This window comes from Micromonas commoda, chromosome 12 (assembly GCF_000090985.2).
Source record: "Micromonas commoda chromosome 12, complete sequence".
Taxonomy (NCBI): Eukaryota; Viridiplantae; Chlorophyta; class Mamiellophyceae; order Mamiellales; family Mamiellaceae; genus Micromonas; species Micromonas commoda.
Genome location: NC_013049.1, coordinates 249,867 through 271,020, shown reverse-complemented (window position 1 = coordinate 271,020; position 21,154 = coordinate 249,867). Strand labels below are relative to the sequence as shown.

The window sequence follows — 21,154 nt, the reverse complement described above, 5'->3', positions numbered from 1 at the left end:
TTCGCATCTTAAACTCGAAATCATACGCTAAATAGTTTACATGCGTTACGTGAGAAGTTAGTCTCATGGATCTGAAATTCATATGCCGACCCTAATCTGCTATCTGAGTGCGAATGAATGAGGCAAGAAGGACAAAGACCTGGTTCCCTTCCGCTGCGAAGCCCTTTCTCGGCGACGCCTGCACACACAGGATCGCATTAGCAACATGCCGAACGCTCCCCGCACCGTGAAGGATGTTCCCGCGCAGGAGTTCGTGATTGCGCTCGCGCAGTACTTCCGCTCCACCGGCAAGGTGAGACTCGCCTCCGCCATCACACGGCTTCCCGTGAAGATTTCGCGGGGAGAAAGGCGACTGGGAGCGCTGGACGCGACCGCCGCGACGAGGCGACGCAAGGAGAATACGCGCGAGCGACCTCGACGGTTTGACTCGCAATGTGTTTATCCGCGCGTTGCGCTCGCCACGATGCGATTCGGCTCGCATCGTAGTCGCGTGCGGTCGCACTTCCGCGTCTCCCATCGTCGCGTATTTTTTAGGGTTTGCGGGGCAGGACCGTGTTTTCCGCGGGCGTTGGCAAGGATGTGCGCCGTGCACAGATCGACGGGGATCGCGTTCGCCGACGGCAAACGTCTACATTGCCGTCATGAGCGTCTTCCTGGCGTCGGATGCACGATCAGTCCCTTCGTCGCGCTCGCGCGCGCCGAACACGCTCCATCCCCGGGTCGGCTCGATGCCGCCTGAAACCTTCCTGCCCTTCTTGTGTGTTTTTCCTGGGACGGAAGTGGTTTCCTGTCCCCTGGTTCCGCCCCCGGCCTCGATCGTACTCGCGATGAACGAGCTCGTCTCTGACCATCCGTCCCCTTGTCACGCGTCCCCCTCGATCCGCAGATGGAGGTCCCCACCTGGGTCGACATCGTGAAGACTGCCTCCTACAAGGAGCTCGCGCCCTATGACCCCGACTGGTTCTACATCCGCGCGGCGTCCATGGCTCGCAAGCTCTACGTGTCCGGCAACATGGGTGTGGGTGCCTTCCGCAAGAACTACGGCGGTGCCCGTAACGACGGCGTCTGCCGCTTCCACCACGCCATCGGTTCCGGTTCCGTCGCTCGCGCTATCCTTAAGCAGCTCGAGGCTGTTGGTGTTGTGGAGAAGGGTCCCAAGGGTCGTCGCATCACCCCCTCTGGGCAGCGTGATCTCGACCGCATCGCGGGCCGCGTCGCCGTCTCCGCCTAAGCGACGGCAAAATTGTACGTTTAGCCGACACATTTAGCGAATGTAATTAAACCGGCTCGACGAAATACCCTCCCGTGCACTCGCGCGTCTCACCAACACTTGCCACCTGAGCTGATGTTCGGAGGTCAGCAAAATCTGTCCCGCTGAGGCTAACTCCCTCCCGCGGGAAGTATGGACGCCTTGCGTCGCTTCCGCGAGCGAGTTCTCGCGCGCGTATCGAGTGAGACGAAAATGTGTCAACCCAATATCGAGTTTACAAGACTAAGAAGAAGCTACGAGCAATGTTTCCGTCTTGCGGCTGGACACAGACCCGCGCCCCGAGCACCCACAGACACCCACCCTCGCACGGCACTTACGCCTTAGCCGCGGCGAGCTTGCTGCCCTTCTTGCAGTACCTCTGGTTGCGGAGGAACTTGGGATCCATGCCCTTGGTCGACCTCTTCGCCTGCTTCTTGGGCTTCTTGATGCCTGAACAGGGAGATGGAAAGGATCAAAGGTCAGAGGAGGGACTGAATTGCACCGAAGCGGGAGTGAGAAAACCCTGAAAACCCTCGCTCCCGACGCCGGAAAACCGACGCGAGCGCGGGCCCGAGGCGGATGAAGCAGGGTGCGCGCCGGGAACAATTCCGGAGACATCTTTGGAAAGCGGATCACGCGGTCGCCGGGCCCCGCGGACCCGCGCGATCGACGGAGGCGGCCCCATCGTGCCGCACTCCTCACGGCTACACCGGCACACAGCCGCACGCCCCGGAAAAAATCTCCGTGCCGGATCTACTAGGGTCTCCACGCACCGTTGCGGTGGTTCTTGTACGACTGGTTGTGCGCGGTGTGGTTGGTGGACTTGGCCATCTTTGCTAAGGCTCGGTGCTACGTCGAGACGCGCGTTGAGAAGAGGGCTTGCCGCGATGGAGCTTCGGGAACAAGAGACCGGGTACCTTCTGTTTCAGTTGCCGACCGAAACGAAAAATTTCGACCGACCGATTTTTCTGTGAAATCATCTCACCGTTCCTCTCTCCAACTACTGCAACACGTAGGGTTCACAACCGCGCCTATCGCGCTCGTCGAAGCGGAGTCACCCCGGACGAGATGGTGCCTAACCTGTAGCAGATGTACCCCATTTTGCGTGCGTTTTTTTTGTGTATTTCACGTTTGGTTCACGTTTGTTGGTTCTCCCCGTTTCGTCACAAAGTGCTTTCGTCACGCCAGCCGTGCGCTCCTTCGGAGTTTCGGGGGTTCCTCCGCCGCGGGGGTCGCTTCTAGGCTGACGGCCCGCACCACTTCGCTCCCAACCCCGGGCAGACCCTCCTCCAGCTCCGTGACCATCGTGGTGAAGTACTTCTTGACGGTGGTGGTGAGACCCGTGAGCCGGCCCCGGAAGTCAGCAAAGTCCGCCAGGCTCTTCTCCTCGGTGAAGAACTCCTCCAGGTCCTTCTCCACCGCCTCCGTCAGTAGCTCCAGCGTGGACTCCGCGTCACCTTGGATGAACTCGAAGAACTTCTTCCGGAGCCCGTCCTCCTCCATCCAGTAATACCCGTAGCCGTATGTCCACTTGAGCACCCGGCGGCACTCGGCGATCTGCTCCATAGCCTCGAGCACGAACTTCAGCTGGGACACCGGGGTGTTCTGCAGGTCACCCAGCCGCAATATCTTCGCCTCCCTCATTTCGGCCAGGTCCTTCGCCGCCTTGGTCTGCGACGCGCCGTGAGCCGCCCACCGCTCGTAGTAGTGGGTGTACCTCTCCAGAGACTGCTTCGCCGCCGCCCTTCGCTTCTCCTCCTCGCTCGCGCCCTCCTTCTCCCGGGACTGGGAGTACTTGTTGCACGCGTAGTAACCGCCCGTGCGCTCCCCGTGTTCGCTCCATTTGCCGCAGCACATCCAGCAAAACTCAAACTTGCACTGCGAGCAGACCATGTGCATGCACCCCAGGTTCTTCTCTATGGGCCGCTTGCACGCCGGGCACGGTTTGGTGTTGGCCAGGATCCAGTTCATGTTCTCCGACTCGGCGCTGTTCTTCACGAGCCACTTCTTTACCGTCTCGCAGTCCACCGGGCGGTGCGCATCCTCCTGACAGGACCAGCAGAACGACGCGCCGCATCCGCAGTGAACGTCCACCGGGCCCTCGCCCCGGTCCCCGTGGCACAGCACCGCCACCTCGCACCCGGCGCCCGTGCACCACTTCACGCGGGGGTTATCGTCTACCCACGACCTCCACTTGAACACGTCCAACCTTTCGGCGCTCTCTCCCTTCAGGTACCTCTTGGCCATCGGCTCGGGCACCCGCCGCTTGCACCCCTCCTGCGGGCACCTCAGGTCCAAGACGCTGGGACCGTCTGACACCGCGTTCTCCAGGTATCCGCTCCAGCACGTGGCGCAGAAGTTGTGACCGCATCCCACGTGCGTGTGTTTCGACGCGGGAAACTCGTCGTAGCACACCGAGCACGTCACCTCGGCGCCGTCGTCCACCATCCCGCTCGCTTCATCGGGCGCGGATGAGGACGACTCCAGCCCAACCTTTTCCCTGATGCCCTCCTCGTCGCCGAACCATTCGTCGTTCACCCTGTTGACGTTCCACTTGAACGCCCTCAGGAGCTGGGTAGCGTCGTCCTGTGTGACCTGTAGCACCTGCGTGACCCCCCGCACGGCCTCACGCTGCCGTTCGAGCACCTGCTCCGCGTCCAGACACCGGTACTCCTCCCTCTTGACGACGTGCGCCTCAACGCCGGAGAGGATGGCGTTGCCGTAGTCGGCGTCGCCCTCGTCGGGGTCGCTATCGTCCGTGTCCTGGGTGCCGGCGCCCTGGGACATGCACGCGTCTTCGGAGTCGTACCCATCGTCTGATCCGTCTCCGTAGTCCTCGCAGTCGCTCATGCCTGGGACCTTCCGTCAGATCTCGACCTGGGAAGTTCGGCAGTCCCGAGGGGAAGGCGGGGTTCGGCCACTGCCTCGCTACGCGACGAACGCGCAGGGTCCGGGGAGCGACGCCGCCGCGCCTTCGGTCCCCTTAACCGCGATCGCGGGGAAAGAGATAGGGGTTGCGCGCGGCACAGAGTGGGAGAGGGCCCTCGGACGTCCCAGGTGCACCCTCGGGAAAACGTCACTTCAGATGCTTGAACTGACAGGAGCTCGCCCACAGCTGGCTTATTTTTGAAAGGGGGGAACCTGGCCGCTCAGATCGGCCAGAGCAGTGACACGCGATAACCACTTCCGGCCCGGATGTCGTTCGATTTCTTCAACCAGAACGCGGTGCAGCCCGGCGGTGGCCCCGAGCTGGGCCCAAACGGCGAAGAGAGTGAGTACGCCGTCCCTTCCTCCGCTCGCGTCCCTCCGGAACGTTTTCAGATCTTGGGAAAAAAACGCGATGGGTGCCCACAACCGAGAGTCGGACCTCGTTCTCGCGTATCCTCCGCCCTGACGTTGCGCGATTCCCACCGAATGATATAGTCCTCATCGACGTTCAGTGCGGACGCATCAACGTCGAGGGTAAGACCATGAAGCCCGACGACCGCAAGGGAAAGCTTCGGATCTGCAAGGCCACCGACGGTCTGACCCACCTGATGTGGGGCACGCGCGCGGAGGGCATGCCCTACAACCCCGAGGACGACTTCATCATCTTCCCCCAGGAGGCGGAGATGAAGTTCATCCCCAAGCCCGGATGTTTCGTCATCAAGTTCCCCGACGACGCCAGCCGCAACATGTTCTTCTGGTCGCAGGAGCCCGCGGGGAAGATCGAGGACGACAAGCTCGTCGCCGACGTCAACGCGGCGCTCAACGGCGAATCCCCGGAATCGGCGAACGAGCAGGCGCAGCTCATGCAGATGCTCGGCGACGCGGGCGGCGCGGGGCTGGCGGCGCGCGATCCGAGCGGAGGACCCGTCGCGGCGAGGGCCCAGGCGGTGCGAGCCGCGCACGAAGCGGCGAACTCGGCCCTTTCTTCGGGGGCGGATGAGACCCCGGCGGTGAACGCGAACGCCGTCCCGGAGACGCCCGCCGCGCCCGCCAAGGGACCCGACCCGTCCGCGGGTACCGCGGTTCCACCCTCGGTGGTCAACGCGGAGGCGCTCAGGGCGGCGCTGGGCAGCGTGGGCGCGACGCCGTCTTCAACCCCGGGCGCGGGTGCCATCGACGCTGCTGCGATGGCGGCGGCGCTGGCGGGCGCCAACAGGAGGGCCGCCGGCCCCGGCCTGTCGGACGTTCTCACTCCGGACGCGGTCGGTGAGTTACTTCGCAGCGAGGACGTGCGCCAGAGGCTGATGGAGCACCTGCCGGAGGAGCACCGATCGACGCAGGACCTCGAGGAGCTCCTTCGGACGCCACAGTTTCAGAGCCAGCTCGAGAGGTTCAGCCACGCGCTGCAGAGCGGCCAGATGGACCTGGCGCAGTTCGGACTCAGCCCTGGCGCGGGTTTCAGCGTTGCCGATTTCCTCTCCGCGATCCAGAAGCAGGTGGAAGAGAAGGAGGGAGGCGACGCGATGCAAGAGTAGACGGGACAAACGAATCGTTTGTTTTCTGAGACGAGCGGGAACGTGTTCATTCATGCGCCCTCCTCCAACTCGTCCTCGTTGGGTTCCACGAGCCCCAATTTGATGAGGAACTTTCTCTCCATCTTATCGAACTCCTCCTCCGCCTTGTCCTCCTCCGTGTGCGTTTTCCTCGAGGACTTCTTTTTCTTCTCCTCCGCTGCGGCCGCCGCCTCCTCCTCCTTCTTACGCCTCGCCGCCTCGGCCTCCTCCTCTGCCAGCCTCCGCTCCAGTTCCTCGATCTGCGCCTCCCTGCCTTCGAGTCGACCGTCCACATCCTTCACGCGGTCCGTCTCGCGCTGGAGGAAGCCCTCCATCCGATCCTTCTCGCCGTTAACCGCGCGACGCAACGACCGGGGCAGCTCCATGACGTGCAAGACACCCGCCGCGTCGCCAACAGCCAGCAACTGCCCCTTCTTCTCCTCGGGGTGCGGCCAAAATTTGACGCAGCCAATGTCCCCGCTGCACACCCGCACAGTCTGCAACGGCCTATCGGACTTGGAGGTGAAGTCCCACACGTCGATCTCGCCGTTGCTCTTGGCGATGTACACGACGCCCGGCCTGCTCGGAGAGAACGCGCCGACGGAGAGGTATACGTCCGACGTGGGAGCGGAGAATATCGGCTTCTGGGATCCCTCCTTGAACAGCTTGAACGTCCAGTTGCCCACCGACAACGCCACGTCTGGGAAGAACGGCGACCTCTCGATGCTCCGCACCGGTCCCTCGTGGAAGTGCGACACCGTCCTGGAGGCATCCATCGGAACCGTCTCGTCCCCCTCCTGCATCTTGAAGTCGCACTGCGCAACCTCGCCCGCCATGCCCGTCGCCCAAAACGTGGACTTACCCCCGGCGAGGTCGATGAAGTCGAGTGAGACGGCCTGTAGGATGCCCGGGACCTCCCCGCGCGTCATCTTGCACTCATGCGAAGGTGTCCACTCCATCACCTTCGTCTTGGGGTTCTTGGTGAGCTCGGTTGGCCAGAAGAGAACCCTTCCATCCGCCGAGGTCGTGGCAAAAAAGTTCCAAGCCTCTGTCTTGGTCACCTCGCCCTTGCGATTCACCGCGACGGGACCCAGCCACTTGATGTCGGTGACGGGGAGAACGTGAGACATGGCTGCCTCGGACAGCTGTTTGGGACGGCACACGGGTGGACCGATGCTGCTGTTGCCCTCGCCCCCCTTTGAGCGCCGGAGCTGGTACGCCAGAATCTCATCCCTAATCTCACTAGTGTCCCAAATCACGATGCGACCGTCGGCCAAACCGCCCGCGATCACGCTGGAGTCCTCCGGGTTGAACGCGAACGAGTGCACGTCCACGGGAGCCTCAAGGACGTACTGGGGGTTGATCGGATCGGTGAAGTGCCACACAAGCACTGAACCTGGTCGAGCCTGCCCGCCCGCCTCCACCCGCTCCTCAAATGAGTGCGGCTCCACGCAAGACACCGCGAGCGCCAGCTTATCGCTAGGCTTCCAGTCCACGCACGATGCCTTCCTCCCTTTGCTGTGGGTCAGGGACGAGAACGACATCGTCTCCTTGATCTCCTCGGTCCCGGTCCCCTCGTCTGCGTCGTCGTCGTCGTACTGAGCCAATATTTCCAAGTCGTCTTCATAGTAATTGAATACAGAGTTCTCCAGGAGCATCCCCTCCAGGTCGTTCTGGATGCGCTTCAGGAACGTGGCGAGCTCGCCTCCGTTCCGCGTGTGCGCTCTGGCCTCCTCGGGGTCCATGAGCCTCGGTTCTGTCTGCGTGGTCATGGGTTTGGGGGGACCGGGCGTGGCCTGCACCTCAATCTCGCTCACGGTGGGCACAGCCTGAACTCCGGCGTCCAGGTGGGTCAGGGTCACAAACTCCAGCTGCTCCTTCTTCGGCCTCACCTCGCACCGGCTCGAGTCGAACAGGTCCAGCGCGTCCGCGTTGCCGAAGTTGATCGCCCTGCCAAACTCCGACCGAGGTCGCGAAAAGGAGATGACCACGGGGGGCTCCGAGTCCGGCTTGATCGTCATGGCGTCGATCTCAGCCTCCGTGGTGCCGTCTGTGACCCAGGGTCTGATTGTTTGGGGACCCGCGCGCGCCCTCGGAGGCTTCTTGTTGCGCTCAGCCTCCGCGGCGGCCTCCGCGGCGGCGGCTTCGGCGGCGGCTGCTTCCAACGCCAACGCCTCTTGGGCCTCAAACTCGAACCTGTCGGCGGTTTCCTTGGTGCACGCCACCTCGAAGTTGGCGCCGTCGCCGTAGGTATCGTCGGGGTTGTACCGCAGGACGATCGGGTCGTAGTCCGCGGCCTCGATCGCCTCCCTGGCGGGCTCGAAGCACGACAGCGCGCCTCTGAACTGGATGTCCCCGGTGATGAGCTCCTTGGACACCGCCTTCATGGGCAGGTCAGGGCCCACGTCCTCCAGACCCGCGATCTCTCGGGTTTTATCTGTCACGGTTGAGGGTGGGTGGGGTCAGCGTCGGGGTCGTGGGGGTACGGGCGGTGGTCGCGCCCGGTGACGGGGTGAGGAAATGGGTGGACGAATCTCGCACCCGTGAGAAACAGGGAGGCGACTCCCGCGGGAACTTGCGGGAGCTCGGGTTCCCCCGCCTCGACAGGCGCGGATTCTGCCGGAACATCGGGCTCCGCATCGATCGGAGCGGGCTTTGCCTCGGCCTCAGCCGCGGCAGTCACCTCCGCTGCCACTGCCTCGGGCTCGCCCATGGACAGTGTGGCGGGTCAATCGCGCGGTCCGAGTTTTCAAAGTCGCGCTCCAAATCCGGAAACGGAGAGCCGAGGTTTGGAGGTCGCCCCGTTTTGGCCCGCCACAGAGCGCCGCGCCGCGCAGACGGTCGCGTCACATCTACGAAGGGTAGGAGTCAACCATGACCATCCCAGGCAACATGGACGTCGAGCCCCTGTACTGCGCCGAGCAGATCAACGTCCCGCCCGAGCTGGCGGACGTGCTCAAGTCGTACACCAAGGAGGTGGTTCGCCGTCAGCCCCACGACCTGTACGAATTCTCGGCCAAGTACTTCGCCGAGCTGGCTGCGGTGGCGAGGACGGCGGTGGTGGATATCGTGCCGCCGACGGTGGATCAGATCAAGGTCGCGTTTGAAGGTTCTGAAGGCGTAGGGACGCTGAGCGACCTGAAGGCGAAGTGCGTGGGGGCGGGGATCATGGGCTCGACTGTCGATCAGGCGTTCCAGCTCGGGGAATTCGAGGAGAACATCGCGGATCCGAGGACGCCGCTGGTGATGCTGCTCACCATGACGGACGCGACGTTCGTGGGCATCGTCGCGAGCCTCTTTGACGTGTTCGGCGCCGTGAAGGATGGCGCGGACGACCCCAGCCTCAGGGCCGGGACCTTCCTGGAGACGTTCATCACCCTCACAGAGAAGGATCCCTCCATGACAGCTGAGCGACTCAACGCGCTGAAGGAGCAACTTCCCAAGGGCGAGGGCGACGAGGGTAAGGATGATGACGTCGAAATCACGTTCGCGGACGTCATGAAAACGGAGGCGTTCCAGGCGATCCTCGAGGCTAGCGAGTGAGCTTGTATTTAAACGAATGTAGGTGCTCCATCTCATCAGACGTTTTCGTCACCCCCCTCGTCGTCTTCAACCTTGTTGGACTCGGGCATCTTGCTCAGCTTCTTGCCCGTGAGCTGCAGCAGAAGCGAGTTGGCCATCACCCCGATGGACGAGAAGCCCATGAGCCCACCCGCGACGCTGGGCGTGAGCGCGAGGCCGGTGAACGGCAGGAGCGCGCCCGCGGCGATTGGGATGCCGACGGCGTTGTACGCAAATGCCCACCCCAGGTTCTGCTTGATCTTGGCAAACGTCGCCTTGCTGAGCTCGATGGAGTCCACGACCTGCGAGGGTGAGTCGCCGAGGAGTACGATTGAGGCCACTTCGGACGCCGCGCCGACCCCGCCCGCCATTGCCACGCCGACGTCCGCCTGCGCGAGCGCGGCGGCGTCGTTGATGCCGTCGCCCACCATGGCGACGGTGGCGCCGCCCTTCTGGAGTTTCTCAACCAGCTGAGCCTTTCCCTCCGGCCGCACGTCGCCGTAGATGTCCTCCCTGGCTATGCCCAGGGACATTCCCACGCTCTCCGCGGTCTCCTGCCTGTCCCCGGAGAGCAGAACGGTGCGAAGTCCCCTTCTCTGGAGCCTGGCCACCGCGGATGCCGCGTCGGCTCGGACCTCATCCTCCATCTCGAGCACCCCCGCGACGATTCCATCGATTGCGACGAAAACTGGGGTGCGACCGGGGTTGGAGTTAGATGCGATGGACGCAACTTCCGGTGGAATCGTCACACCGGCGCTTTCACCGCCCGTCACGAACGCGAGCGTCCCGACTTTAACGGTCCTGCCCCGCACCGCGCCGACGGCTCCCGCGCCGGGTTCCTGCCTGAAGCTGCCGTCGTCCACGTCCGGGACGGCGCCGGGCGCCGCGGCGACCACCGCGAGCGCGAGCGGGTGCCTCGAGTTTTTCTCCACGGCGGCGGCCGACGCGATGACGTCCGCCTCCTTCAGACCGTCCCGTACCGCCACCTTCCTCACCACGGGCCTGCCCACCGTCAGCGTCCCGGTTTTGTCAAACACGACGGTATCCAGCTCGTGCGTTCGCTCCAGCACGTCACCCCCGCGGATCAAGAGGCCGTGTCTGGCGCCCAGAGACGTACCCACGAGGACGGCGGTGGGGGTCGCGAGACCGAGCGCGCATGGGCACGCGACGACGAGCACGGACGCCGCCATCTGAAGGCCCAGGAGCAGCGGCGCGTTGGCTCCGGTGGCAGCCGCCGACGCGAGCACCTTTGGGAAGATCTTCGTGCCGATCGTGGACCAGAACGCGAATGTCGCCGCGCTCACCCCCATGACGCCGTACGTGAACTTACCGCTCACCTCGTCGGCCAGTCTTTGCACGGGCGCCTCCCTCTGCTGCGCAGCCTCGACCATGCGAACGATTCCGGCCACCTGGGTTTCCTCGCCCGAGCTCAACACCCGCACCGTGATGGCGCCGTCGCAGTTGACCGTCCCGGCGCTCACCTCATCGCCGACGCGCTTGGCTCGCGGGATGGGCTCGCCGTTTATCGCCGCCTCGTCCACCTGGCTCACGCCCTTCACCACGACGCCGTCCACCGGGATCCTGTCACCCGGCAGGACCAGGATGGTATCCTCGGGTCGGATCACAGCCGTGGGCACCGTGCGGTAGTACTCGCCGCCCTCCTTCACCTCGTCGACACCCTTGGGCACGAGCCTCGCGGTCGGGGGAAGGAGGTTGAGCAGAGCGCTCATGTCGCTCGTCGCCCGGAGCTTGGCTCGCTCCTCTACCGCCCTGCCGAGCAGGACGAACGCGAGCAGCATCACCGGCTCCTCGAAAAACGTCGGCCAGCCCAGCTTTGGAAGCATCACCGCCGCCGTGCTCATGCCGAAGGACGCGAGCGCCCCGAGGGACACCAGCGTGTTCATGTTGGGCCCGCCGCTCTTCAAGGAGTTCCACCCGTCCACGAATATCTCCCTCCCGGGGCCGAGCATGGCGAAAACGGACAGACCCGCGTGCACCGGCGTGCTGCAAAACACCTTGAGAAACGCCGGGGGGCAGCACCCCTGAAGCATGTGCGCCGCGTGTCCAATCAGACACGTCGCCGCGAGCGCCCACGCCACCACCACCCGCTTGGTACTCTCCCGAATTCGCCTCAACCTGTCCTCGCGTTTGCTCAGCGCCGCGTCCGTCGCGGACACGTTGGACACCGCCACGCCGCAAGCCTCCCTGACGGACGTGGGGAAACCCCGCTCCGTCACCGCGCTCGCCAGCTTCTCCCCGACGGCCCTGACCGCGGTGACCACCTTATCCTCGAAGTTCGTAAAGGTGTCAGCACGGGTCAGTCCTTCGTCAGTTGCGGGCACGTCCACGCCGATCCTCACCAGCGCGGATTCGTTCGCCAGGTTAACCGAAGCCGACACGACGGAACCGTCCGCCTCGAGGGTCCTTCGCACGTTCGCCGCGCAACCGCCGCAGTGCATCCCCCGCACGTCGAGCATGACCACCTCCTCCAGCCATCGCACGTTCACGTCGCCGCCGCGTTGACCGTCGTCGGTGGAAAAAGACGCGGTCGCCGACGCGTTCAGCCGAGAGGCGCCGCCGCCGCCCCCGCCGCCGCCGCCGCCGAACCTGGGGCCCATCCCCCCGCCGCCGCCCCCGCCGCAACGTTCGAACGCGACGTAGGCGCCCGTGGCCAGCGCCGCGGACGTGGCGGCGCCGACGGCCACTTGTCTGCGACTCCAACCGTCGTCGGTGTACCCCATCGCCCGTTTGCAGCAGTCGCGCAGAGTCTGACCCTCGGGCACCAGGCCTATCCTCTGGAAGAAGGCGTCGCATTTCGCGCAACGTTCGACGCGGGGGCGGCGGTGAGGACGCGCGCACGGGAACCCCGGCGCGCACGGCACGAGCGGCGAGGGGCCGAGACCACGAGGTGGGGCACCCCGGCGGGTGGAGAGCGCCGCGTGCGGTTCCAGTCGCGCCAGCGCCGCCGGCCTTTGGCACGCGCCATCCGGAGAGGAGGTAATCTGAGTCACCGTTCGGGTGCCGCATCGCGCCCTTACGCGGTCCGACCCACCCGCCCTGAGCCTCAGGGTCGGCGCGGCGACGTGCGACGTCGTCAACGAGAAAGACATGGTCACTGCACGCGGCAGAGGGCCTCGACGGTCGGGCTCCTGGGTGCGTCGCGGCTGCCAATGGAAGTCGTCGCCAGAAGATCGCTCTTCCGCTTTGGTGCGATCAAAGATCTTGATTCGCACGGATGAACTCGGAACTCGTTGGCAAGTTGGCGATGTTTCGGTCGTCTGTTGTGATGGAATCAGTCAGGGCTGGAAAACGACGGTCTATTCTCGAGTCAATTCGCCCGATATCCCGCTTGAGCCTGTGGATCAGAGCGGACGTTTCTGGGCCATCGGTTCGACGCCGTTCGAATCTTGGCGATCTTCCCCAACCGCCGGCCGAGCATCCACTAGACGGAGCGCGTCCCCTGCGAAAGACGTCCTTTCGTATCGTCAGTCTACCATGAGCGTCGAACTCATCGCGGATGCCATCGGCGTTCCCGTCTGGGCCCTCGTGCCCGTGGCCCTCGCGGCCGCGGCGGTGTTGGTCTTCATCCTCGACGGCCTCTCGCACTCCGTGCTGAAGCCCGGCAAGAGCCCCCCGGTCATCGGCACCACGCCCGTCTTCGGCGGCATGCTCGAGTTCCTCAAGGGACCCATCGGGCTGATGGCCAGGGCCTACCCCAAGTACGGCGAGGCATTCACCGGTGAGTCCTGACCACATCCGTCTCCCTTTCGTCGCGATCGCGGGTCCCGATGAGCCGCCCGTCGATGACGTCGCCGCGAGATCGCCAAATCCGCCGAAAATTTGCCGCTGACCACGCACCCCCGTTCGATTCGACCCGCGCAGTCCCGGTGTTCCACAAGCGCATCACGTTCTTGATCGGCCCTAAGGTCTCGGAGCACTTCTTCAAGGCGCGGGACCAGGAGATGTCCCAGAAGGAGGTGTACGAGTTCAACGTGCCAACCTTCGGCAAGGGTGTCGTCTTCGACGTGGACCACATCACCCGCGCGGAGCAGTTCAGGTTCTTCGCCAACTCGCTCAAGTCCGACCGACTCCGACAGTACGTGGGCATGATGGTCAAGGAGGCTGAGGACTACTTCGCCAAGTGGGGCGACGAGGGCGAGGTGGACCTCCTCGACGCCCTCTCCGAGCTCATCGTGCTGACCGCGTCCAGGTGCCTCTTGGGCCGCGAGATCCGCGAGACGCTCTTCTCCGAGGTGACCACCCTCGTTCACGACCTGGACAAGGGCATGGTCCCTCTGTCCGTGTTCTTCCCCTACGCCCCCATCGAGGCGCACCGTAAGAGGGACAAGGCGCGCAAGGAGCTCGCGGCCATCTTCGACAAGGTCATCCAGGGCCGGAGGGAGAGCGGCGCCGTGGAGCCCGACGTCCTCCAGACGTTCATCGACGCTCGGTACAAGGACGGCAGCAGGCTCTCGAACGACCAGGTGTTGGGCATGCTCATCGCGGTGCTCTTCGCCGGGCAGCACACGTCCTCCATCACCTCAACCTGGACGGGCCTGCTGTCCATCGCCAACAAGGAACGCATCTTCCCCAACCTGGAGAAGGAGCAGAAGGACGTGATGGCAAAGCACGGGGACAAGATCGACTTCGACATCCTCGCCGAGATGGACGAGCTCCACTTCTGCATCAAGGAGGCGCTCAGGATGCACCCGCCCCTCATCATGCTCCTCAGGCAATGCCACGTCCCCTTCGAGGTGGAGACCACGAAGGGCAAGAAGTTCGTCGTCCCCAAGGGGCACATCGTCGCCACGTCCCCGGCGTTTGCGCACCGCATGGACGAGGTGTACTCCGAGCCCAACGTGTACAAGCCCGAGCGATTCAAGGGCGAATCGCCCGAGGACAAGAGGGCCTACGCGTCGTTCATCGGGTTCGGAAGCGGCAGGCACGGATGCATGGGAGAGACGTTCGCGTACATGCAGATCAAGACCATCTGGTCGCACCTGCTCCGAAACTTTGACTTCGAGCTCGTGGGCAAGCTCCCGGAGCCCGACTACGAGGGGATGGTCGTCGGCCCCAAGCACCCGTGCACCGTGCGGTACAAGCGCCGCAAACTGTGAGGGGCGACACGGTAAATACACCGCCGCGCCCAGCTCTCGCGTGATTACATATATATAACTTTTAATGCCATGCGCTCATCATCTCGCGAGTCGCCGCCAGTTGCGAAACCTCCCGCATCCTCTTTTCTTGCCTTGCTGAGATTGCTTGAACTTTCGCTGCCATTGATTTTCGGCGCCGTTGGATCCATGAGCAACCGCCGGGTTCTGTCGCTGTTGGCGCGCCGGCTCGAGGCGGTTCGACTCGCGCCGTCGACCCCGCCCGTTGAGGGAGTTGGGCGCCTGACTGGCGTCGGTCGGGGGAGCGCCGCGTGGTCCGCGCGCGCGGAGGATCGACCCGCCTCGCGGTCGCCAGCGATGGCGCACTGGGCGGAGTGGAGGCGGGGGATGAGCAAGGCAAAGTGGCCGTTCCCCAAGAGCGGCGGCGTCGAGGGGTTCCCGGATCAGTACGTGCGCAGTATTAAGCGCAGGGTGACCAAGAAGGAGCACCACGTGGGTAAGTGCGACGCGCGGGGACGGAACCGTCTTCCTAACCCTAGGACCCGATTTCACCCGTCGTCTCTCCGGTAACGAACTCCCGCTGACGCCGCCCCGTTTTCGATCCGACGAGCGCAGGTCAGAACGCCGTCCCGGAGCCCACACCCGGCGTGTTCATCGGCAACTTCCCGGAGACGGGCGTGGAGAGGCACTTCAGGGCCATCGGCGAGGAGACCAGGCGCGCCATGGACACCATCTTGGACATTGAGTCGTCATCCAGCGGGGACCCGAACAAGCCGGATCTGCCCTCGATGGAGGAGATCGACGCGGAGGAGAGCGAGGAGGCGCGGCTGAGGGCGGAGCGAAGGGAGAGCGAGAAGGAGCGGGAGGATGAGCGAAGGGCCAATCGTGTGGCGGTGCGGGACGCCACCGGCGCGTCCTCGGCGACTGGTCGAAGGAAAACCTCCGTGGCGAGGGTGACCATCCGCCCGGGCGACGGCGCCGTCACCATCAACGACAGGCCGTTCGACGCGCACATCCCCGACATCAACCACCGCGCGATGATGATCCGGCCGTTCCTCGTCACCGACACGATGGGTCTGTTCGACGTGCACGCGTCGGTGCGAGGCGGGGGATTGTCGGGGCAGGCGCAGGCTATCCGGCACGGCTTGGCGCGAGCGCTGGAGCTGTACGAACCCGACTTCAGGCCCGCGCTCAAGAAGGAGGGCATGCTGACGAGAGATCCGAGGAAGGTGGAGAGGAAAAAGCCCGGTCGGAAGAAGGCGAGGAAGGCTTTCCAGTGGGTGAAACGATGAGCGGCGTCGATTCGTTTCGTCGCCAAGTACCGACTTGTTAACTTTTTTCAAACGTTACGCAATGTTCTCCTAGCCGCCGGCGTCCTCCTCGAGTATCCCGCGAAGCTCGTCCAGTTCCGCGCCACCGCCCACCGCCTCCAGAACCTTACGCACCACGTCCGTCGCGACGACGCCACCAGGACGACCGGCCGCGCCATCCTCCGCCAGCGTCGACACGAACTCCGCCGCCTCTCGCTCCACCCGCGCTCGGAGCCTCAGCGCCTCGTCCCGGCTCGCCTTTGCCTCCTCCAGCCTCAGCTCCATCGCGGCGATCCTCGCGTCGATCTCCGCGTCGTCCATGTCTTCCACGTCCATCTCCGCCGGAGGGAGCGGCGACGGAGGCTCGGCCCCGTGCGCGTCGACGACGCGAGCGGCGAGCCCCTCGATCCACGACTCCACCCCCTCGATCGTGTCCGTGTCCCCGATGCTCGCCAGCGCCGCCGCCAACTCCGGCGGGTGAACGGCCCCGAGTTCGTTCGCCTCGAGCTTCGTCGCCGCGAGCTCCTCGACCATGCGAACGACGTCGGCGTCCAGCGATCCTCCCTTCTCGATTGCGAGCTTTAGCGCCTCGAGCTCGGACAAAGCCTCCATCGTGCCACCGTACATCTCCTCGCGCCATGCTCTGATCGTCTTCGCGAGTTCGCCCTGCATTCCGTCGAGCTCCTGCAGAGCCGCGCCGGTCTCGAGCTCGGCGAGTCGATCGGACGTAGCCTTGAGGTCTGCCCGCAGCGCGGCTGTCGCAGCCTCCACCTCAGCCTTCAGCGCGTCGTCCGATCCGAGGACATCGTAAACTTCGTTCGCGCCGAAAGCGGACGTCGGCCGCGGTTCGGGGTGGGGCTCCACCCCCACCGCGGCGAGCACGGCGTTCGGCGGCGGCGGCGATGGCGGAAGCGAGCGGGAGCTGGGGTCGGACCCGCGCGGGGACTCGACCATGTCGCGCGTCAGGATCCTATGGGTGGGACAAAGGGAGACCCTGAGCAACACGAAGTCAGCAGGTTAGCTCTCAACACCTGCGTATGTTACTTTTAGAAACGGACCGACAATCGCCGCCTGCGCGCCCTCAGCATCCCGGAGGCTGCGTCCGCGGGTGCGTCATACTCACGCAGGATATGATCGCCACCGCCGCCGTCTCCACGCGCAGCCTGAGCGGCCCCAAACCCACCGGTCTCGCACCGGCCGCCACCAACGTCTCCACCTCCTCCGGCGTGAAGTCCCCCTCCGGCCCCACGATGAGCACGCCGCCCCCCTCCGAGTACCCGGCTTCCACCCCATCGCCCGTCCTGGATTCCGCCATGGACATCACCTCCCTCAACGGCGGTGCACCCGCGGCGCACAGCAACGCCACCGGCGCGCGTCGAACCATCTCGCACAGCTGTGTCGTCGTTAAAGCCGGGTGCACGACGAGCCGATGGTTTCGGAGACTCTGCTTCATCGCCGCCGCCGCGACCCGCTCCCACCGCCCTTCCCTCCCCGTGAGCTCGTCGCCGTCGTTAAAGCCCTTGCCTCGGTTCTTGCCCCTCTTATTATCCCCCGACGACGACGACGATCCGCCGACAGATCCCGAGCGTTCGGTGAGCAGCGGCACAAGCGACGACGCTCCGAGCTCCGAGCACTTCTCCACCAGCCAGTCCGCCCTTCCCCCCTTGAGGCTGCCGCACGCCACGGCGACGTCCCACTTCGGACCCGCGAACGGCACGCGCCTGACCTCCCCGACCGCGGCGACGGCGGCGACGCCTCCGTCCCTCCCGCTGCCCTCCATGCCGACGAGCTCCGCCACGACCAAACCCCCCGCGCCGTCGCACACCTCGAGCCGATCCCCGGGCTTGAGCCTGAGCGCCTTGGTGGCGTGCCTCGATTCTTCTCGTCCGAGGTGGAAGGTACCGCCCGAGGGCGGCAAGGGATCGTCGACGTAGAAGCGGTGGAGGCGCGCCGCCTGCGCCTCCCGCGCCGCGGCGTATCCGGAATCCGAGGCGCCCGCCGCGGTCTCGCCCTCGATCGAACGGCCGGAAGACGCCGCTCGCGGTGCGGCGGCGGTTCGACGCGACCAGCCGCGAGGTGCGCGATGGCGGAGCAGTCGCAGCGCGGGCGAGCGCACCACCGCGGTCAGCATGTCGCCCCTTCGGTTCCGCGGAGTCAAGTGAGGTAAGGACGAGCTGACGGCTTTTTTTCATCAGAGAGTTGCACTTTTTGGTCGCTAAGTCTTACATCCTCTAGGTAACTCGACTACGCGATGACGTCGAACGCTACGATGGGTTCGCTTCCGCCACCCCGTCCACCGCCCACGACGCCCCCGCCGCGTACTCCCCCGCCCGCTCGTTCACCGTCGCGAGGACAAACGTGGCGGAGGCGATCCTCAATGCTCTGGGCGCCGTGCCCCTCCACAGCGCCGACGCGCCGTCCCGTTTCACCAACGCCATCGCCGTCTCGAGATACCCCGCGGCCCGTACGTTGCGCCCGTCCCCCAGGTTGGACTGCATCAGGGTCTTGACCGTGTCGACGGGTTGCGTCAGGACTCCCGCGGCGGCTCCGGCTGACGCGGCGGCGACAAAGCCGTTCCACGAGGATCGGTTCCCTCCGATTGATGCCGCGCCGTTCCCACCGTTTGGCGCGCCGTGTCCTCCTCCCACGTGCTGCACGGCGTGTCCGTCCAGCCGGTCCCTCAACCACGGCGCCGCGCAGAGGTACCCGCACGCGTAGAACCCCTCCCTCGCCATCGTGGCCCACGCGGCTCGCGTCGCCACGGAAGCGCCGTGCGTCCGAGCCAGCCGGGTCGCCACGGCGCGAAGCGAGCCCCCGAACTTCTGCTGCTGCGTCATGCACACGTCCAGCGGGTTGATCACCGCGCCGGACACCGCGCCCGCGAGCGCCGCGGAGGCGATGCGGGTGGACCAGCGGGCGGGAACGTCGTCTCTCGTCGCGTCGCCGCCGGAAGACCCGAACGATGCCGAACCGAACGCCCTCTCCAGGCTCCTGCTACCCCCGAACTGCACCACCGCCATGGGAACCCCGATGAGCACTCCCGCGCTCCAGCCCCGGTACCACACCGCGGGATTCATGGGTAGCACGCGACCGTCCTGCGTGAAGTTCTTCAGCGTGTGCAGGGGCTGGGGAAGGGGAGAGAGAGGGAAGGGGAGAGAGGCGTCAGTTCGCATCGTAGGATGGGTGTCGGTTCGATCGGGGCGGGTGCCCACGCGGACGAGGTGGGCGCGTCTCACCTGGTTGACCGATACCTCCACCAGGCCGGCGAAGGCGCCGATCCCAGCCTGTGTGCCCGGGTCCAGCGTCGCGGCCATCCCTACCGCCCTCCTCGCGTCGCCCGCCCGGCGACCGAACGACTGTGCGAGACTCGTCCGTCGTGGTCACTCACGAAAAAGTTGGATCGTCATCTGTCCTGAAGGCTCCGGGACGTCGCAGTGGTGCCCAGTCAATCGCCGCGCGTATCGCGCCGAACCGATCGCACCGGGGTCCCGAGGAACATGAACGGCATCTGGAGGAGGCTGGCGTCCGTCGCGTGCCGATCGGGGGGACGCGCCGCGGCGCTCGAGGCGTCCACCGCGGTCGCCTCGCTCAACCCTAGGACCGCCGCGGCGACGCTCGCGCTCCGTCGCGGATCGTCGGGGTCCGAGCGTTGGCTCGAGGCGCGCGCCGCGGGTGGACTCGGCCGCGGGTTCGCCGCGCGGGGGTTCCGCACCGACGCCGCGCTCGCGTCGGACGCGGACGCGACGGGAGCTTCCGCCGGCGGCGGCAACGTGGACTACTACTCCGTGAAGCCCGCGAAGGGGAAAAACCGATGGAGGCGCGCCCGGAAGAAGGCTGCGTTCATCAAGGAACAGGCCCGCGCGCACAGGGAGAACAAGACGGCTCGCGCGGAGGAGAGGGAGGCTGAGCGGCTGCAGCGGTGGAGGGAGCAGGCGGAGGCGGCGCGCGCGTGGAGGGCGATGAGGGAGGCGGAGGCTGTGAACAGAGCGGAGGCGGCGCTTCGAGAAATCGTCGGCGGCGGCGGCGACGGGGATGCGGGGGACGCCGCCCCGGGGGAGACGCGGGCGTGAGCGAGCTGGGACGAGGCGCGCGGGTGGGGGCAACGGGCGTTCGTGAAACGCGCATCAGACACTCGTTACCCTTTGGTCATTACCACATCACCGAATACGATACTTTATCAACACGAGCTTCTGCTCTTTTTAGATAAACCCTCAGACCCCTCCTGTCTCACCCCCGACCCGCGCCCGTCGTCAGACACTTCGGCTCCTTCCCCGGCTCGAAGTTCTTCAGCACGTCCTCAGCCTTGACGAACTGCACCACGCTGCTGTACTTGCCGATGATGGGCTTCAGGATGGCCCACACGGGCTTGAACGCCCACGGCGAGTCAATCGCCGCAACCTGGTTGAGGCGCTTGGGGTAGTAATTGCGGAAGACGTCGAGGATGCAAAACTTGGCGAGGTCCAGGTCCGCGTTGGCGCCCGAGAAGTCCCGCATGTCCCAGACGGCGTAGATGCTGCCGCTGCCGTTGGGCGCATCCTCCATCATCTTGAGGCACTGCTCCACGGCGTGCACTGCGTGCTTCTTGCTCACCTCCAGGTCGCGGTTCTTGATGATGTGCTTGGCGATCTCCACGACGATCACCGCGCGGCCCTCCTTGTCGAGGTGGGGGTGGACGTACGCGGCGCCGGCGTCGATCGATGGCTTGATGTCCTCGTCGGTGATGACGCCGAGATCCGCGCGCCAGCGGAGGAAGTCCTCGAGCTTCTCCGCGGCAGCCTCCGCGTCCATCTTCCTGTCGCGGAGGAACCAGAGCGCGGTCTGGTCGTCGCAGGGGGGGCAGTCCCCCTTCGCCTCGAGCGCGGCGCGCATGGAGGCCAGGCCCGCGGCTTCCTCCTCCGGCGAACCGGCCGCGTTCATCACCCTCTCCCCGACCGTCTCCTCGGCGCGGACGACCAGCCGGGCCGCCCGATCGTTTCCACGCGGCGTCATCCGAAGAATCGGCCTCGGCTGGGGCATCCTCGACGAGAAGGAGGTGGAGACGCGCGCGCCCCGCGCCTTCGCGACGACGGGGGCGCACTGCACCGCGGCGGATGCGTGTCCGACTGTCATCGCCATCGTATGCTTCGCTGTTCCCGAGAGACACGCGCCGGGGATGAGGCCCGTGCGCGACCGCGATTGGTTCCGCGACGCACAATCCTGTTGACGTATCTGATCCTCGGATTTTTTTGGTCACCAACGAACGAGGGACGAGCGAGGCGCACGCTCCGTGCACGGCACCGGCCAGCAGGGCAACCTCTACCAGTCTACTGGCTGGCTGTGGCTAAACCCTGTTTGCTGGGTTCGAAATCGGATGACTCGTGTTTTTTGGGTTAGGTTTTCTCATTCATCCCGGCGCGATTTTGGCGAGACCCGCTCTGCGCCAATCGGTCCCCAATCGTC

At 65.3% G+C, this 21,154-nt stretch overlaps 14 protein-coding genes across 14 annotated transcripts; 6 read left to right on the top strand and 8 right to left on the bottom strand.

Moving 5' to 3' along the window:
* Positions 1-177: 177 nt before the first annotated feature.
* On the top strand, positions 178-1,293 carry MICPUN_107171 (predicted protein). The gene is made up of 2 exons (XM_002509176.1): positions 178-292; positions 887-1,293. Exons 1-2 carry the CDS (start codon positions 206-208, stop codon positions 1,229-1,231), a joined length of 432 nt encoding a protein of 143 aa, XP_002509222.1. The 5' UTR covers positions 178-205; the 3' UTR covers positions 1,232-1,293.
* A 290-nt stretch (positions 1,294-1,583) lies between these two features.
* Positions 1,584-2,080, bottom strand: MICPUN_87366 (predicted protein; the record flags this gene model as incomplete). Its single annotated transcript, XM_002508934.1, has 2 exons — positions 1,584-1,699; positions 2,023-2,080. 2 exons carry the CDS (start codon positions 2,078-2,080, stop codon positions 1,584-1,586), a joined length of 174 nt encoding a protein of 57 aa, XP_002508980.1.
* Positions 2,081-2,428: 348 nt separating this feature from the next.
* On the bottom strand, positions 2,429-4,036 carry MICPUN_87045 (predicted protein; the record flags this gene model as incomplete). The annotated part of the gene is made up of 1 exon (XM_002508933.1): positions 2,429-4,036. One exon carries the CDS (start codon positions 4,034-4,036, stop codon positions 2,429-2,431), a length of 1,608 nt encoding a protein of 535 aa, XP_002508979.1.
* A 408-nt stretch (positions 4,037-4,444) lies between these two features.
* On the top strand, positions 4,445-5,760 carry MICPUN_52590 (adhesion regulating molecule; the record flags this gene model as incomplete). Its single annotated transcript, XM_002509175.1, has 2 exons — positions 4,445-4,520; positions 4,673-5,760. 2 exons carry the CDS (start codon positions 4,445-4,447, stop codon positions 5,710-5,712), a joined length of 1,116 nt encoding a protein of 371 aa, XP_002509221.1. The 3' UTR covers positions 5,713-5,760.
* Positions 5,761-5,762: 2 nt separating this feature from the next.
* Positions 5,763-8,117, bottom strand: IC140 (flagellar inner arm intermediate chain; the record flags this gene model as incomplete). Its single annotated transcript, XM_002508932.1, has 1 exon — positions 5,763-8,117. One exon carries the CDS (start codon positions 8,115-8,117, stop codon positions 5,763-5,765), a length of 2,355 nt encoding a protein of 784 aa, XP_002508978.1.
* Positions 8,118-8,622: 505 nt separating this feature from the next.
* RSP11 (radial spoke protein 11) lies at positions 8,623-9,273 on the top strand (the record flags this gene model as incomplete). Its single annotated transcript, XM_002509174.1, has 1 exon — positions 8,623-9,273. The coding sequence occupies one exon, from the start codon at positions 8,623-8,625 to the stop codon at positions 9,271-9,273; it is 651 nt and encodes a 216-aa protein (XP_002509220.1).
* A 32-nt stretch (positions 9,274-9,305) lies between these two features.
* MICPUN_98178 (p-type ATPase superfamily) lies at positions 9,306-11,909 on the bottom strand (the record flags this gene model as incomplete). Its single annotated transcript, XM_002508931.1, has 1 exon — positions 9,306-11,909. The coding sequence occupies one exon, from the start codon at positions 11,907-11,909 to the stop codon at positions 9,309-9,311; it is 2,601 nt and encodes an 866-aa protein (XP_002508977.1). The 3' UTR covers positions 9,306-9,308.
* An 877-nt stretch (positions 11,910-12,786) lies between these two features.
* Positions 12,787-14,497, top strand: MICPUN_63226 (predicted protein; the record flags this gene model as incomplete). The annotated part of the gene is made up of 2 exons (XM_002509173.1): positions 12,787-13,030; positions 13,174-14,497. 2 exons carry the CDS (start codon positions 12,787-12,789, stop codon positions 14,406-14,408), a joined length of 1,479 nt encoding a protein of 492 aa, XP_002509219.1. The 3' UTR covers positions 14,409-14,497.
* Positions 14,498-15,193: 696 nt separating this feature from the next.
* Positions 15,194-15,697, top strand: MICPUN_87385 (predicted protein; the record flags this gene model as incomplete). The annotated part of the gene is made up of 1 exon (XM_002509172.1): positions 15,194-15,697. The coding sequence occupies one exon, from the start codon at positions 15,194-15,196 to the stop codon at positions 15,695-15,697; it is 504 nt and encodes a 167-aa protein (XP_002509218.1).
* A 69-nt stretch (positions 15,698-15,766) lies between these two features.
* On the bottom strand, positions 15,767-16,669 carry MICPUN_63228 (predicted protein; the record flags this gene model as incomplete). The annotated part of the gene is made up of 1 exon (XM_002508930.1): positions 15,767-16,669. One exon carries the CDS (start codon positions 16,667-16,669, stop codon positions 15,767-15,769), a length of 903 nt encoding a protein of 300 aa, XP_002508976.1.
* Positions 16,670-16,796: 127 nt separating this feature from the next.
* On the bottom strand, positions 16,797-17,495 carry MICPUN_87162 (predicted protein; the record flags this gene model as incomplete). The annotated part of the gene is made up of 2 exons (XM_002508929.1): positions 16,797-17,202; positions 17,278-17,495. The coding sequence occupies 2 exons, from the start codon at positions 17,493-17,495 to the stop codon at positions 16,797-16,799; spliced, it is 624 nt and encodes a 207-aa protein (XP_002508975.1).
* Positions 17,496-17,979: 484 nt separating this feature from the next.
* On the bottom strand, positions 17,980-19,029 carry MICPUN_103548 (mitochondrial carrier family; the record flags this gene model as incomplete). The annotated part of the gene is made up of 2 exons (XM_002508928.1): positions 17,980-18,840; positions 18,952-19,029. 2 exons carry the CDS (start codon positions 19,027-19,029, stop codon positions 17,980-17,982), a joined length of 939 nt encoding a protein of 312 aa, XP_002508974.1.
* Positions 19,030-19,212: 183 nt separating this feature from the next.
* Positions 19,213-19,785, top strand: MICPUN_63231 (predicted protein; the record flags this gene model as incomplete). Its single annotated transcript, XM_002509171.1, has 1 exon — positions 19,213-19,785. One exon carries the CDS (start codon positions 19,213-19,215, stop codon positions 19,783-19,785), a length of 573 nt encoding a protein of 190 aa, XP_002509217.1.
* An 81-nt stretch (positions 19,786-19,866) lies between these two features.
* MICPUN_109298 (predicted protein) lies at positions 19,867-20,881 on the bottom strand. Its single transcript, XM_002508927.1, has one exon. The coding sequence runs from the start codon at positions 20,828-20,830 to the stop codon at positions 19,943-19,945; it is 888 nt and encodes a 295-aa protein (XP_002508973.1). The 5' UTR covers positions 20,831-20,881; the 3' UTR covers positions 19,867-19,942.
* Positions 20,882-21,154: the final 273 nt, after the last annotated feature.

Coding starts and splice junctions, on each gene's coding strand:
- MICPUN_107171 (XM_002509176.1), top strand. CDS start 206: ATGCCGAACGCTCCCCGCACCGTGAAGGATGTTCCCGCGCAGGAGTTC. Junction 293..886: donor ACTTCCGCTCCACCGGCAAG/GTGAGACTCGCC, acceptor CTCGATCCGCAG/ATGGAGGTCCCCACCTGGGT.
- MICPUN_109298 (XM_002508927.1), bottom strand. CDS start 20,830: ATGGCGATGACAGTCGGACACGCATCCGCCGCGGTGCAGTGCGCCCCC.